General features: G+C 39.8%; 1 protein-coding gene across 40 annotated transcripts in view; it reads left to right on the top strand.

The window, feature by feature from the left end:
• DROSHA (drosha ribonuclease III) overlaps positions 1 to 16,667 on the top strand; it is a 146,070-nt gene that overhangs the window by 997 nt on the left and 128,406 nt on the right. For 9 of the 40 annotated variants that reach the window (XR_012413601.1, XR_012413600.1, XR_012413603.1 and 6 more), the window contains exons 2-7: positions 158 to 284; positions 1,941 to 2,006; positions 4,436 to 5,269; positions 10,119 to 10,211; positions 15,795 to 15,905; positions 16,140 to 16,371. Coding sequence is in view for 36 of the 40 variants with exons in the window: in XM_073993223.1 (XP_073849324.1) it covers positions 1,987 to 2,006; positions 4,436 to 5,269; positions 10,119 to 10,211; positions 15,795 to 15,905; positions 16,140 to 16,371 (1,290 nt within the window). In the remaining 4 variants the exon portion in view is untranslated. Of the gene's footprint in view, positions 1 to 66; positions 285 to 1,940; positions 2,007 to 4,435; positions 5,270 to 10,118; positions 10,212 to 15,794; positions 15,906 to 16,139; positions 16,372 to 16,667 lie in introns of all 40 variants that reach the window. The other 31 variants (XM_073993239.1, XM_073993230.1, XM_073993236.1 and 28 more) reach the window with 10 other exon arrangements.

Raw genomic sequence — 16,667 nt, 5'->3', positions numbered from 1 at the left:
GTACTTCCCATGTATGGCTCATTAAATATTGCATGAATCAGTGAAAAGGTCTGCTTTCTGTTGCAGAGATACATGGAAGGGAAATGTACAGTAGCAACATGGAAACATATACTATTGGTGAGACAGTAAACATATATTGACCACCAACTGTGTGTAGGTTCCTTTTCCTGGGGATGTGAAGGATACAGAAATGACTGTGAATCAACCCATATCATCAAGGAGCTGATAATCTAGTGGAGGAGTTAGACATGTGCATACTTCACTGTGATGTGAGGCAGCCTCTGGTAAGTGCTGTAGAAGAATTAAGTATAGACTAAGTCTAGACGGAATGGGATTACCTAAGGGAATCAGGAAGGGCTTCATAGAGGAGGTGGCATTTAAGATTGGTAGATAGATAGAAAAATCACTGGGCAGATTCATATGTTGGGAGATTTTTTTTTTTTTTTTTTTGAGATGGAGTTTCGCTCTTGTTGCCCAGGCTAGAGTGCAGTGGTGCAATCTGAACTCACTGCAACCTCTGCCTAGGGTGAGAAATTTTAGAAGTAGAACGGGAGCAAAGAACTAACTGGTTCTTTGTACTCGAATGGTAATCCGTTGGGAAAACATGGGGTAGTAGGGTCTTTGTGGGGAAGGTACTGGAGAACAAGCCTGGGTGCAGAGTCTGTAGGGCCTTAAATGCCAAGCACAGACTTTGAACTTGATTCTGTTGGCGGTAAGTAGCCTCAGGAGCACCTGTCTGGGCCCTAGGTTTATCATGAGGGTACTGGACTAGATAATAATAGTCAGGAGTCAGGCACAGTGACTCACGCCTGTAGTTCCAGCTGTTTCGGAGGCTAAGATGGGAGGATTGCTTGAGCCCAGGAGTGAGAGACAGCAGTGAGCTATGATTGCACCACTACACTCCAGCCTAGGGACAGAGTGAGACTCTGTCTCTAAAAAAAAAAAAAAAGATATTATTTGGTGCCTATTATTTATTAAGCACACTGATTGCTAAGATAATCTGAAATTATTTTCATTGGCCATTTGAAAGTCTACATAGTTAAGTTCTATTGGTGAGACTTTTAGTTAGAAAGACTTTAGGAAAATGTTTCTATGTTAAAGCTTTTTGTACTCAATATTTATGTGAGTTTTTTTTTAATGTTTTGCTGAAGTTCAAGTATTTGGAAAATCATTCATGTTTACAGTGTTTTTCTGTGGGAGGAACTGAGAATGAAAATCAAGAATCATAACTGTTGTGTTAACAAGATTATGGTTATGTTTGAATTTGAATGCTGGTCGCACTGTGATTTTTGTGTTTGGTCTATGCCTACATTTTTTTTTTTTTTTTTTTAGACGGAGCCTCTCTCTGTCACCCAGGCTGGAGTGTGAAGCTCCGCCTCCCGGGTTCTTGCCATTCTCCTGCCTTAGCCTCCCGAGTAGCTGGGACTACAGGTGCCCACCACCACGCTTGGCTAATTTTTTGTATTTTTAGTAGAGACGGGGTTTCACCGTGTTAGCCAGGATGGTCTTGATCTCCTACCCTTGTGATCCGCCTGCCTTGGCCTCCCAAAGTGCTGGGATTACAGGCGTGAGCCACCGCGCCCGGCCTATGCCTACATGTTTTTACCATGAAGGAAGTGAGAGTATGAAGGGGGAGAGGGGAAATGATTTTTTTCCCAAGTCTTTTAACAAATTAGAGATGATCTATGCCTATGATATAAGTCTTTTTAGCTGCTGATAGTTTTGAGTTGGCAAAACTGGTAATAATGACATTTTAAAATTTAAGGACATTAAAAATTTAGCTGGAAACTTTAATACAGTTCAACATACTTTGAATTTTGTTAGTAGGCTAAGTGTATTGGAAACTGCAAAATCAGTGTTATGGTAATTGCAGAAATATTTTGTAGCATTGGAAGTTTGGGAAACATATTTATGTCTGTTTTATTCTTTCTGTTTTTTAGAGCTTATATTCTCTGTGGAAGATGTGACATACCCAGGCGGTACGTCATGATGCAGGGCAACACATGGTGAGTGCTGTGATGGGAATGGCAGTAGTTTGGGAGAACCGAGAGAGGAGCAAACATTGGTGCTGGGCTATGGAGGGTGGAAAGGATTTAGATACATGGGGAGAGGGGATGATGTGCTCGTTCTTTCAGCAGTGGGCACAATACAACAGAGGGCCATGCACAGGGCTAGGAAGCCAGACCAGAACAGTTAATAGACATCCCAGAGCACCACCCTGATAGCGCTTGCAGTTCCGAGGTGCAGGCAGACATTAAAGGTGGAGTTAGGGCCGGGCGTGGTGGCTCAAGCCTGTAATCCCAGCACTTTGGGAGGCCGAGGTGGGTGGATCGCGAGGTTAGGAGATCGAGACCATCCTGGCGAACACTGTGAAATCCCGTCTCTACTAAAAATACAAAAAAATTAGCCGGGCGTCGTGGTGGGGGCCTGTAGTCCCAGTTACTTGGGAGGCTGAGGCAGGAGAATGGCATGAACCTGGGGGGCGGAGCTTGCAATGAGTGGAGATCGTGCCACTGCACTCTAGCCTGGGCCACAGAGCAAGACTCCATCTCAAAAAAAAAGAAGGTGGAATTAGGTCCTTAGTAGGTGGATTGTAATTATTGTAGGACCTGCCAAGAAGCAGCACAGAGGATTGTGAGAGCAAGGAACCTAATGAAGCCCTGGGGTCAGTGACAGTGGTTATAGAAAGGCCAGCAAGGATATTATTGTAATAGCCATGCAAGAGGTGATGGTGTGAAGTAGTTGAATTCAGGAAATATTTATGAAGCAGAAACAATAGGATTTTTTTATTAAGGGATAGTTGCCGTATAAGTGATAGCAATTTTAAAATAAATTTTTAGCTAAGGATGGGGGGTGAGGGAGGACAAGTCAGATGATTCCCTGGTATATGTCTTAGGACCATTAATGGTGTCATTTATTGAGATAGGAAATACTAGGAAAAGAGCAAATGTTTGTCTTGGAGGGGAAGGTCATTAATTCCTTTTAGCATATGGTATGTTGAATTTGCAGAGTCAGTGAGACACTCAAGGAGAGAGATGGGGTTGGCAATTGGCAGGGTGGGTCTGGAACTCAGGAGTTGTGGGCTAAAGGTGTAACTTGGGAGTTACTGACAGATTGGTGTTAATTGAAGCAGTGCAGGTGGGTAGCATCACTTTGGAAGAGAGAGTGAGCAGAGTGCCTGGGCTAGACCCCTGAGGAATACCAGACGGTTAAAGTCCCGCTAGCAGAGAAGAAACTGGTATGGGAGACTGCCAGGAGGAACAGCCTGAGGAGTAGGAAGGCCACAGTGAAGGCGTCATGTCAGGAAGCCAAGAAACGCATCCATGGGGGTGGGGGCTAGGGAGGCAAGTAGGGAGGTATCTGGGGTGATTGCTGCACAGAGATCAAGCAAGGTAATTGAAAATGACCTTTGGTTTTCAAGACAAGGTGGACACTGATCATGTCACTTATTGGAGTGCTGGTAGAAGCTGAAGTTGGATTAGAGTGAGTTGGAAGTATATACAGTTTTGTCTTAGCTTGGGCTGCCATGACTAAATGTTACAGACTGGGTAACTTAAACTGTAAACATTTATTTCTCACAGTTCTGGAGGCTGGCAGTCTGAGATCAGGGTACCAGCACAGCCAGGTTTCTGATGCATGCCCTCCTCCTGCCTTGTAGGTAGCTGCCTTCTTCTTGTAGTCTCACCTGGCAAGGGGTGGGTGGCGGGGGCTTCTTTTTTCTTCCTCTCTGTGTAACGGTACTAATCCTATCATAATTACCTCTCAGAGTCGCCACTTCCATATAGCATCACATCAGCATTAGGGTTTCATCAGCATTAATTTTGGGGTGGACACAAACATTCAGTCTGTAGCAACTTTTTCAGGTCATTTGACTGTGAAGGGGAGGGCAAAGAACGGGCAAAGTCAAGGGAGACCTGGAGGCCAACCAAAGTACTTTATATTGGAATAGACCCGAGCACTTTCAAATGCTGATGTAATGGGTCTGGTAGCAGGGAGAGGTGGAGGATTGCAGAGGGAGGGTGGTAATCCCAAATATGCATTTGGAAGTGGGAGCGGGGTCTGGGGAGGCAAGCCCCCTTGTTCTTGTGAGGTCAAGATCAGAGGGGAACTTGAGCAAAGGCATAATAGCAAATGGTGAACAATGGGATATTGAATTCGTCATTTTGGAAATGGAGCAGCTTTAAGGAATGGTCGGTCCAGGGACTAAACATGGCAGTGGGCTGTGTGGCCAAGAAAGGGGAAGAGGAGTTTATTGAGCATGAGGGTTTCAGATATTAGCAGGAACTCAGTGTTAAATGGGTGGTATATTCCAGTGGCTTGACTAGGGGGTCTTTGAGTTGCTCATCAAGATGGTCAGGCATTTGTGAAACCCTGTTTACATAGTGAGGATTATTTTTTAAAAAAAACTTTTCACTTTTTCTTTTATGCCATGAAGTCACAGAATGTCATTCCACCCGGGACGAGGGTGTCCCCGAGGACGAGGAGGACATGGAGCCAGACCCTCAGCACCATCCTTTAGGCCCCAAAATCTAAGACTGCTTCACCCTCAGCAGCCTCCTGTGCAATATCAATATGAACCTCCAAGTGTCCCTTCCACCACTTTCTCAAACTCTCCAGCCCCTAATTTTCTCCCTCCACGACCAGACTTTGTACCCTTCCCCCCACCCATGCCACCATCAGCACAAGGCCCTCTTCCCCCCTGCCCAATCAGGCCTCCTTTCCCCAACCACCAGATGAGGCATCCCTTCCCAGTTCCTCCTTGTTTTCCTCCCATGCCACCACCAATGCCTTGTCCTAATAACCCCCCAGTCCCTGGGGCACCTCCTGGACAAGGCACTTTCCCCTTCATGATGCCCCCTCCCTCCATGCCTCATCCCCCGCCCCCTCCAGTAATGCCGCAGCAGGTTAATTATCAGTACCCTCCGGGCTATTCTCACCACAACTTCCCACCTCCCAGTTTTAATAGTTTCCAGAACAACCCTAGTTCTTTCTTGCCCAGTGCTAATAACAGCAGTAGTCCTCATTTCAGACATCTCCCTCCATACCCACTCCCAAAGGCTCCCAGTGAGAGAAGGTCCCCAGAAAGGCTGAAACACTATGATGATCACAGGCACCGAGATCACAGTCATGGGCGAGGTGAGAGGCATCGGTCCCTGGATCGGCGGGAGCGAGGCCGCAGTCCTGACAGGAAAAGACAAGACAGCCGGTACAGAATTGATTATGACCGAGGGAGAACACCATCTCGCCACCGCAGCTACGAGCGGAGCAGGTAAACCACTTGTGCGTAGTTCTTTAATGAACTGCAGAGGCCCAGACACAGTCATTCTCCATTTATGGCAACCAAACCAAAAGGGTCCAGTAGTGCATTTTGATTTATATGAGGAAAGGAAGCACACTTTGGACTCTGTTTTCAAGAGGAAGAAACAACTGACAAGTAAATAAGTCGATGTCAGAAAAAATTGCTTTTAAAAAGCATTCCAAATATGTCAGTGTAGATTCATTTCAGTTAATATAAGACTTTCACTCTGCATAATACAGTTGGCATTTTAATGATGATCCCATGAGTTGAAAGATCTTGTATTTTCTGTGTTAGCATAGATTAAATTATGTTCAGTGTGATCATCATGTCAGGTTATAGCATTTGAGTGTTTTTGGAACTGGCGATTTGCATGTTAATAAAGAATCAAATTAGTTAACAGGCAGGACTTTCTGATTTTTAGGATAAATGGAAATTTATTGTACATTGTTGCCTTCTTGGTTGGTTTCTTTGTAAAATGAAGTAAAATTATTTACACATTATGAAAGTTAGTGTTTTTCTTTCTTTTTTTTATGATGGAGTCTCAGTACGTTGTCCAGGCAGGAGTGCAATGGCGAGTCTCAGCTCACTGCAACCTCCGTTTCCTTGGTTCAAGCGATTCTGTCACCTCAGCCTCCCAAGTAGATAGGATTACAGGCGCACACGACCACACCCTGCTAATTTTTTTTTTTTTTTTTTTGAGACGGAGTCTCGCTCTGTCACCTAGGCTAGAGTGCAGTGGCGTGATCTCCGCTCACTGCAACCTCTGCCTCTGGGTTCAGGTGATTCTCCTGCCTCAGCCTCCTGAGTAGCTGGGATTACAGGTGTGCACCACCACGCCCAGCTAATTTTTGTATTTTTAGTAGAGACGGGGTTTTGCCATGTTGGCCAGGCTGGTCTCGAACTCCTCACCTCAGGTGATCAGCCCCCCTCAGCCTCTCAAAGTGCTGGGATTACAGGTGTGAGCCACTGTGCCTGGCCTAATTTTTGTATTTTTAGCAGAGACAGGGTTTTACCATGTTGGCCAGGCTGGTCTTGAGCTCCTGAACTCAAGTGATCCACTCACCTCGGCCTCCTAAAGTGTTGGGATTATAGATGTGAGCCACCATACCTGGCCCAAAATTGCTTTTAATCTGATTTTGTTGCATTGAAATGGATTCTTACTGAAGAAAGTTGTAGTTAAAAAATACTGTTTCATTCTATATTACATTTCTTTTTTCAAAAGGCCAGATATGTATAAATATGAGAGAAATAAGGTTTCAAGGAGGCATTTCTAAAACTGGGATTCTAGCTGGGCTTACAGAAATACTCTGAAGTTATATGCAACTTTTGTGTGTGTGTGTTTTTCTATAAGGAAGCTTACATCAGATTCTTAAAGAGGAGGGTGTGAGTCTGTTACCCCAAAAGCGTAAGAACCATTGGTTTATATGGAAAAATAAAAGACACATATCAATTGTGCTAATGTTTATTTATGCCTCGGTGAACTCTTACGTTGATGAAGATTTGAGGTCTTCTATTGTCAAGCTAATAATGGTGCTTCTCTTTCTTTCCCCAGTAGTGTACTTACCTTCATTGTCTTGTGGAACTTTTGTGCTGAAAGTGTTTGAGCTCCCCAGACCAAGTGACTTCACTATGGGTTTGCAGAGAGCTGGTCTTGGCTCTTGTTGCTCTGCCAAACAAGAGCAACAATTCACATCTGTTTCCACACTTTTCTCATGGCTCTATCAATTTGGCTCTGACTAAACATTTTGCCAGTCAATTAAATGATAGTGGTCATTCTCTGCCTTGAAGAGAGGGATTAGTGCTTAGAAGGTTCAGAAGGAAAATGCTTTGTTGCCTCTCCCTGGTGGCCTGGTAGAAGGTAGAAGGGAATGTGTTTCTTGTAGGGATGACTGATTTCTGGTGGGCCAAAGCTGAGTGAGAGTTGGTAGACTTTAAAAATGTTTTCAGCATGAACTACTGTTTCTGGTCAATATTCTGTGATGTACAGAATACATCACAGAGTTGGCAGAGTCATAGGCATGTGATAGTTTTTTTTTTTTTTTTGGAGACAAAGTCTTGCTCTTGTCCCCCAGGCTGGAGTGCGATGGCGCGATCTCAGCTCACTGCAACCTCTGCCTCCCAGGTTCAAGCGATTCTCCTGCCTCAGCCTCCCGAGTAGCTGGGATTATAGGCACTGCCACCATGCCCGGCTAATTTTTGTATTTTTAGTAGAGGCGGGGTTTCACCATGTTGGTCAGGCTGGTCTCATCTGACCTCAAGTGATCCGCCTGCCTTGGCCTCCTAAAGTCCTGGGATTATAGTCGTGAGCCACCACTCCTGGCTGGCATGTGATAGTTAATGTTACTATCATTTTTATGATAGTTTTGTAGTGCAAACGTAAACTGGAAAGAGTAATAGGTAAATAGTTTGTAAATAGTTCTCTTCAGACTCCAAAGTAATTGTTAATAATTTCGTTTCTGGGAAAACATTTTGCAGCAAGCATTCTAGATAGTGTTTTATTTCCCCTTCCGTTTTGAGATGCTGTAATTAGAGGAGTTGTCAGGGCTCTGCTGTAAATCCTAAATTTTTCCATCAAGTCTTCAACTTTGAGTTATGTTTTTGTTTGAAGAAACTCGAATGTCCTGTGAATTGAGGATCTCAGTAAAATCAAGTGTCGTAAGAATTACTTCTAACCTGATTTATTCTAAACCACACTCCTTTACTATGAGGATCTATATCTTTCTAAAATGGTCTTTATTTATATTCGAGTTGTTTTATAATGTGCTTGGGGCATTTGTTTTGGAGCTGCCTAGTGGCATAGCTACATTAGAATTGGCTCCCTTTGGGATATTAATTAGGTGGAATATCAGTCATTTGTCTTATATGACATGCTTTTGTGAAACAAACATGGAGCACATGAAGTCCTAATATAACTTCTAGAAGTATATTGGGAAAACGGAATCTTCATAAATTTGGACTGTGTTAAGTTTATGCAAATTCTATAGTCTGTTCTCTGGCTGCTCCTCCCCTGCTTCTTGGGGTAAGTGAATCTATCCTTTTACAAATTCTGTCTTCCCTATTTTTCTCTGCCTCCAAAATGTGGTTGAATAATAATTGCAAGATTGTCTTAGGGTGGACTGTGTTTAGAAAAGGTCTGTGAAGAAGTGGATATCTATATTTGTTGTCATGAAAAATGAAAGTTACTCCAGGGGATAAGGAAAGAAATCGCTACAGGCAAATGTAGTGCACCAAGTACACTGTTGAGCAGAGTGGTAAGGAAGTGTGCCCTGGGCTTCACCTAGCTGGGGAGCACTACCACACAGGAATTCTCACCGCTGTCCTTGGAACGGTAAATGTGTAGCTATTGGAGAACTAGCCTAATGTACCTAAGGAATATCTTAATGTTTGCAAACAAGGAAGAATCTTGGGAAAAGTAACACAAACATAGCTTTCCTTGCTTTAAATGAATTTGTCTTAATAGTGTTACTAATGTTATTTATATCCAAATTGGTCTTTTCAGGTCCTACCCACTCAGAGGTACTAATCATCATTAGAAGTGTTATTCTTAAATGCAAAATTCTATTGGCTATATGTTAAAAAACAAAAATTAGAAATTTTCTCTAATTAGAATTTTTATTTAGAAATGTAGGCAATTATTCTTTTCAACAGCCATGTCATTACAAATTACATATATCTTTGACATGTGGCGTGGTTCACTAATTTCTATACAATAACTAAAATTTACTGCCCAAATGTAAACTGTGATTTTAGAAATGTATGAGATGAAGAATGTAGAATCCGAATCTCTGACTGCTTTATTTGGGTTAGCTGGTGTATATGTGAGGATTGTGTATCTATCAGAAACATTATTCAAAGGAGTCTTCCTTTAGAACAGAGGAATCTTTAAGTGGAAAACAATTTCTATTTTAATACTTAAGCACTCACTGATCTCTGTCAGTTTTGTAAGTTCTATTTTCAATGTATCGACATTTCTGTTTGGCGATAGGTTGGGGAATATTTTTGAGTTCAAACATTTTTATGGTCTTCTTTCTGGACTCAGGTTAATCTAGCATTTTATTTTTCCTATTCTAAGATTGGAAGGTTACTTCCTTTAGACTTGTAGTTCTGATTCAGTCACACTGGAGTTCAGATTTCTCTTCTAGATCCTCATTGTTAAATAGGCTCAAAAGCTATTAATATTATTAAACCCCAGTTTTACATTGGAAGGTTTTAAAAATTCCTCATCTATTTTTTTTACATTAAGTAAGCCCAAAATCTCCATTTAGTTTTTTTCCAGATGAAAAATAGCATTCAAGTGACTTAGTCATGGCCTCATGGCAGGTTAGTGATAGCTGGAACTACAACTCAAGCATATAAGCCATAAGCATTAAGAACTCTTTCATTATAGAATCTTGTCCTAATTTTCACTATAAAAGCTTTATAATTTATATTTATTTGATGGGTGAGATAGAGCATTTTCTAGAAATCAATAGGATGTGGAGTTCTTTAGAGTTTTCCCTCTAGGTTAAATAACCAAGGATTGACTGATTGCAAAGTCTTAAGGGAAGATTAGGATAAGATTCCCATTATTGCATAGCATCACGTATGACTGCTTTCTTTAAAGAAAACTGCAAAAATTGTCCAAGTTAGTTAACTTCTGTAAAGTGAAAAGCTCCTTTATCTTCTAATAAATTAAGAAGGCATAAAAATGTCCCCTAGTGAATAGTGCCTGAAAAATTCATAGATGTGGTCCATTTATCTAGAAGATGAATTCAGTGAAAAGAGATGGTGTTTTTGAGTCTTTCTGTTGAAAACAGCTCTGTGTATTAATTCCTTTAAGAGAGCGAGAACGGGAGAGACACAGGCATCGAGACAACCGAAGATCACCATCTCTGGAAAGGTCCTACAAAAAAGAGTATAAGAGATCTGGAAGGTAAGCAAGGAGTTGACACTGAAAGAAGTCGTAGGATTATCTCCTTGAATTCAAATTTTGTGCTTGTACAGAGCAGCAGCCAAGTCTTCATAATGGCCTGAGAGTCTGTCCAAGGTGACCTGTGAAAAGCTAAACAGCCTTTAATTTAAAAAACTTTACTTTCAAGATGCATTGATTATGCCCAGGGAAAATCTTGATAAATTTCCAAAAATTAGAAATTATACAGACCACTTTTTCTGACCACAGTGCTATAAAACTATACATTAATAATTTTAGAAAACCTTGGAAATTCATAATTATGCTCTTAAATTTACATGTTTCAGAAAAAAAGAGCAAAACTGCAGTCATATTTTCATTAGAAAAGACATTGAGATTGCTGTCACCCACAACTTAAAGGGTGTAATCAATTCTATATCCCAAAGTAAAATTTTTGGTCTTACATTAATATAATGGTAATGAACAACAGCACTCTAGAATCTGACAGATTCGGGGTCAGTTACTAGCTTTCCCAACTTTTATTACTGGGCACAGTTATCAGTTTCTTTGTTTGTAAGATAAGGACCATTATATGTACCTTCTTGAGTGATAAGGGGTCATTGAGATAATGCATGTCAAACACTTAGAACTGGCCTGAAGTAAGTGCCAAATAAGTGGTAACTATATATGTAATTATTATCAGAGCACTTGGCTATAGAAATTGGTGGAACTTAAGAAAAGCAGAAAAAGGTATTTAAAGATAAATTAATGAAATGAAAACAGAACTATAGTGATATAACTATATTGTAAGTAAATGCAAATACAGTTTTTAAAGTGGGAAATCAAGAAAAGAAAAATCTACATAATATTAGGTTTGAGAAAGTGTATTATTACAGGAATGAAAGGAAATTTAAAAATTTAAAACAGTATAAAAATTAACTTGAATGTGATGGGTTGATTTCTAAGAAAACAAAAATAATTTCACATAAGAAGCAGAAAAGTTTAATAGGTCAATAACTGGAAAAAATGGAAAAAGCTTACTTTGCACCACCTCTAAAAAAAGTTTTAAAGTGATCTTGAACACTTAAAAAAAGATGGAAGGAAAGCTCAGATCATTCTGTGGTAGCAGGAAAAACTAGATGGCGAGACCTAACCAAGGGAAAAAAATGGCACAAAAATGACACAGCAATCTCTCTTACAAATATGGATATAAAATCACTAATTAGGATATTAGCAAATGTTTTCAGTAGTTTGTTAAGATAACTGATAGAGTTTATTCCAAGACTGCATGGATAGAAAAGTTAATATTAGAAAATCTGTATTCTTTGTGTCAAGATCTGTAGGGTTATCTCAGTACTTGCCTTTTAGGTATTTAAAGTAAAACCAACATCCATTTGTGCGTAAAAACTAGTAAACTAGAAATATTAGCAGACGTCTTTAACATGATGAAGAACGCTAGCTCATGATGAACCTGATGGATACCACCCCAGAGAGTCAAATGTGGTGTTGAAACCTGCAGGCCTTTCCCATACAAATTTGAAAAAAGGCAAGGTGACCCCATTGCTTATAATTGTTACTGAATATCCTTATGATACAATCAACATGCTAATTAAAAACATGGTGTGTTTGTGTGTCCCGGGTATTGTACTGGTGTGGGTGATAGAGTCATTAACGAAGGCCCCCACTTAATAGGAAAAGGAAAGTTAAGTGCTGTAAGTGCGTTTGATAGGACACTTACATATTGCTGTGGATTAGATGAGATTAATTAGGAAGGATGAAATGCCATGGATTAGATGGGATTAATTAGGAAGCATGAAAAGAGGGCCTGAGGAGAAGGAGAGGAGATAGAGAAAAGTGAGGGTATTGTGTCAGTGGACATCATTGAGGACCTATTTGAGGTGGATGATTTTTAAGGTATAAGTGCTGGAAATAACCTCGGTTTAATGGTTTCTTCTCTAATGGTTGGTAGCTTACAGAGAAGGTAGACTTGAATTCTGAGTTCTGACTAATGCAGTAGAAAATAAAAATGAGAGATGGAAAACTATGAAGGGGAAAAGTTACCAGTTTGCCCTATAGCATATTGGCAAGAAGAAACATTGGGAGTTTGGATTTTGAATTTTGGAGTGCCTGAGACACTTACCTAAAAAAGATCTTTTGTTCTATGTTGAAATGCCCTTCTCAAAGTGTTAAAAAGAAATATTAATTGATGTTTACAACAGATGACCCTGACCATTCATTACATCATTCACAACGCCTGCTTAAAAAGATGGGTGAGGATGTCTTTTGCCTGTGTTTCTTGGCAATAATAATAAACATTTGGTGGGATTTCTTTTCAGAACATGCTGAAATGTCTATATCAACCATATTAGCATTTAACTACCACTTCCTAGGTTTATCATATTAGATAAGTGACTGATTTTCAAGGCTGTTTCCTCCTTTGTAGCGGGTGTTTATATCTGCCTCCTAGGGTTGCTGTCAGGATTAAATGTGAAATGTCAGTAAAGTGCTCAGCAGAGTGCCAGCCTCAGAGTAAGCACCAAAACAAACAAAAAAGAGCCACTAGAGTTGCCATTATTACCTGACAGTATTTAATAGCCTTTTTAATAAAAGGGACTACCTGGTTAGAAAGTGTAATGCAAAGAAAAATTAAATTTACAATTCACTATGGAAAGTTATTAATAAATTAATTAAGCATCTTATAATGCATAGGACCAATGGGAAGAAAACTAATAAAATGTAGCTGATGACAAAGAAGGTGATGTAGTGAAAGGAAGGTATGTCCTGTTCCTGTAGTGGATAACCATGTTGTAAAAATACCAGTTTTCTTCACAATATAATCAGGCACCACATGGCATTTCAGTCAGTGACAGACTCTGTACAACACTGGTCCCAAAGATTATAATACCTTATTTTTTTACTGGACCTTTTCTATGTTCAAATGTGTCCGGGTACACAAATACTTACCATTGTATTATAATTGCCTGCAGTATTCAGTACAGTCACATGCTGTACAGGTTTGTAGCCTAGTAGCAACAGGCTATACCACCTGTCCTAGGCATGTAGTAGGCTATACCATCTAAGTTTGTGTAGGCACACTGTGATGTTTGAACAGTGATGAAATCACCTAAGGACTCATTTCTTAGAATGTATCTCTGTTGTTAAGTGACACATGACTGTAATCTATAATTTTATTGTAACTTCAGTTAAAGTACTGTGGTTTTTTTTTGTAGTTTTAAAAATGTAAAAAGAGATGGGGATCTCACTTTGTTGGCCAGGTCGGTCTTGAACTACTGGCCTCAAGTGATCTTCCTACCTCGGCCTCCCGAAGTGCTGGGATTACAGGCATAAGCCACCATGTCTGACCCAGAGTACTGACTTTAGAACTTCATAATGACTCTTTAACTTTTCCTTGGGATAGAAGTTAGGATAATGAAGATAAATAGTAATGCAAGGATACTTACTCTGGAAGTATTAAATGTTCTGGAAATATATAATAATTAAAAAAGTTTGATACAGGTTAAATAGATCAATGAAACAACTATAGAGCAACATTCAAGAATATATATTACACCTAATAAATAATATATAAAGTTACATGTGATAAAGAATATATTTTTTTTCAAATCAGAGGAGAAATTGGCAGTTGGTGAGCCATTTGGAGGAAAAATTGAGATTAGATTTCTGCCTTACACCTTGGAGAGAGAGAATTTAAAAATTGTATTAAAAGTAACTGATGAAAATATAAAATCTTTTTTTAACCTTGGGATAGGAAATGACTTCCAAGCATACTAAGGCAGGGAGCATAAAAAGATCTCTAGATTTAACTTCATAAAAGTTGTATGTAGCCACAAACAAACAAACAGATTTCAAAGCAAGAAACTGGAAACGGTTACAATGCATATGACAGAGGGAGGACAGATATCTTAATGAAAACTGTTTCAACAAAGAAAGACTCTAATCATAATTTTAAAAATATTTGCATAGCCTATGACCAGAATGTTCACAAAAGAAGTAAGCATGAAATGTATTCATTTCAGTATTGATAAAATATTTCAAATTAAATTATATGAAAATACTTTTTCATCAGAATGGCAAAGATGAAAAATAACCGTGGTGACGGGATGTGTGGAAATGGGAACTCTTACGTGGTTTTGATGGTAGTCTAAACGAGTACTACCAAACTAGAGAGAAGCCTTAAAAAGTATACATCTGGGAAAGAATCTGACAAGTGTGCAAAGAACACAAATGTGTTCATGATAGCATTGTTTATGGTGGAAGAAAAGTAAATGTTAACCTAAATGACTATTATTAGATTTGTTAAATTATGGTATATACTTAGAATAATAATACACCTATTAAAAATGCTCCAAATATAGAATTATTGAAATAGCTGTTCCTGATTTACTACTGAATGAGAAGGTCAGGCTATAACATTAAAACATTTGTGAAATACAGTGATTACCTCTGAGTGGTGTTATGTGTGGTTTTTGTTTTATTTTTGTTTATGTTTGTGCTTTATTTTTTTCTACAGTGAATGTACATTGACAGTAATTTTTCTGGTAACAAAACTAATGATGCATATTGTAATGTTTAGAAGTTGTATAAATAATATATATACTCTTTCTAATCCTCCCCAAGTATACATACCTACACACACATATATACATACAGACTTTGCCTGTTATAAAATTACAAGTTAGTGGTAGAGTTAATGAGAATACTTGTTACTTTGATCTGGATGTAAACTTTCATGGATAGTAGTAACTTTATTAGTGGAGCTGTGAAGGCTACCAGCTGGGCTTACAAAGCAGTTTTTCTACTTAGCTGGATTCTCAAGGTCTCTGTGTTCTACCTAAATTTCTTGGGCTTAAATTAAAATCCACCCTATAGGTTTTGTTGTTATCATTGTTGTTTTGAGATAGGGTTTTGCTCTGTTGCCCAGGCTGGAGTGCGTGGTACGATCATATCTCACTACAGCCTCAGCCTTTCAGGCTCATGTGATCCTCCCACCTCAGCCTCCTGAGTAGCTGGGACTACAGGTGTGCACCAACATGCCTGGCTAATTTTTGTATTTCTTGTAGAGACAGAATTTCACCATGTTACCCAGGCTGGTCTGGAACCCCTGGGCTTAAGTGATCCTCCCGCCTCGGCCTTCCAAAGTGCTGGGATTACAGACGTGAGCCACCATGCCCAGCTGATCCTATAGGTTTTTCCCTCCAAGTACATCCATCGGATGGGTCTTTGCAGATTTCAAGCCCCAGGAAGTCAAGGAGATGGAGTTGTTTTTTCATCCTTCTTTATTGACTGAGTTAATATTAATATTTGTGAGGACCAAAATTAGGCAAAGTGTTGGTTCGCCAAGTAGTAATGCCCAACACTGGGGTTCCAGAGACATAGTTAGGGATGACATAACTGGTTCATTCTTGGATTATAATTATAGTCCTCAGGCTAAATTTATGGCCATATTGAGACCCTGTTTTGTGAAATTTTAAAGTCTTTTTTTCCTGGCAAAGACAGATGTGGAGGATTCAAAACTGGTATTCTCATTTCTGAAATTGTCCATACATGGACATTTCCAAACATTTCGCAAATATGTTTTTCTTTTAGGAGTTACGGTTTATCGGTTGTTCCTGAACCTGCTGGATGCACACCAGAATTACCTGGGGAGATTATTAAAAATACAGATTCTTGGGCCCCACCCCTGGAGATTGTGAATCAGTAAGTAGATCTGGGGTGGCGCCTGGGAATTTGTATTTTTAAACAAGTAAACTTCAGGTGATTCTGATGCCACCAGACGGGTATTTGGGAATCACTGGTTTAACAAAAGTACACATGGTGATTTGGCATGGTATTCGTATTTTAGGTGAAAAATGCACCAAGTAGGTGAAATAGAATAGTTTTTATAATGGCAGAGTATTTTTAATAATTAATCTCCTTTGCCCTCTTTTGAAGTCGCTCCCCAAGTAGGGAGAAGAAGAGAGCTCGTTGGGAGGAAGAAAAAGACCGATGGAGTGACAACCAGAGCTCTGGCAAAGACAAGAACTATACCTCAATCAAGGAAAAAGAGCCTGAGGAGACCACGCCTGACAAGAATGAGGAGGAGGAAGAAGAACTTCTTAAGCCTGTGTGGATTCGATGCACTCATTCAGAAAACTACTACTCTAGTGACCCCATGGATCAGGTGGTAGGTCTGAAGTAGCAGACAAGCTGTAGACCAGGGTTTCTGTGTGTTGTCACTATTGGCATTTGGGGCTGGATAATTCTTGATTGTGGGGACTGCCCTATGTATTGCAGGATGTTTAGCAGCATCTCTGGGCTCTGCCTATTAGATGCCAGTAGTACCCCTCCCCAGTTGTCTTCAAATATTGCTAAATGTCCCTTGGGGGGAAAGATCACCCCCAGTTGAGAATCACTATTACAGACAAAAGCTGTTTTAAAAAGCGAAAGGCCAAGAGTGCAGTAGGTTAATTAAAGTATCTT

The sequence above is a fragment of the Macaca fascicularis genome, chromosome 6, assembly GCF_037993035.2.
Source record: "Macaca fascicularis isolate 582-1 chromosome 6, T2T-MFA8v1.1".
Classification (NCBI taxonomy): Eukaryota; Metazoa; Chordata; class Mammalia; order Primates; family Cercopithecidae; genus Macaca; species Macaca fascicularis.
This window is presented reverse-complemented; position numbering and strand designations above follow the sequence as displayed.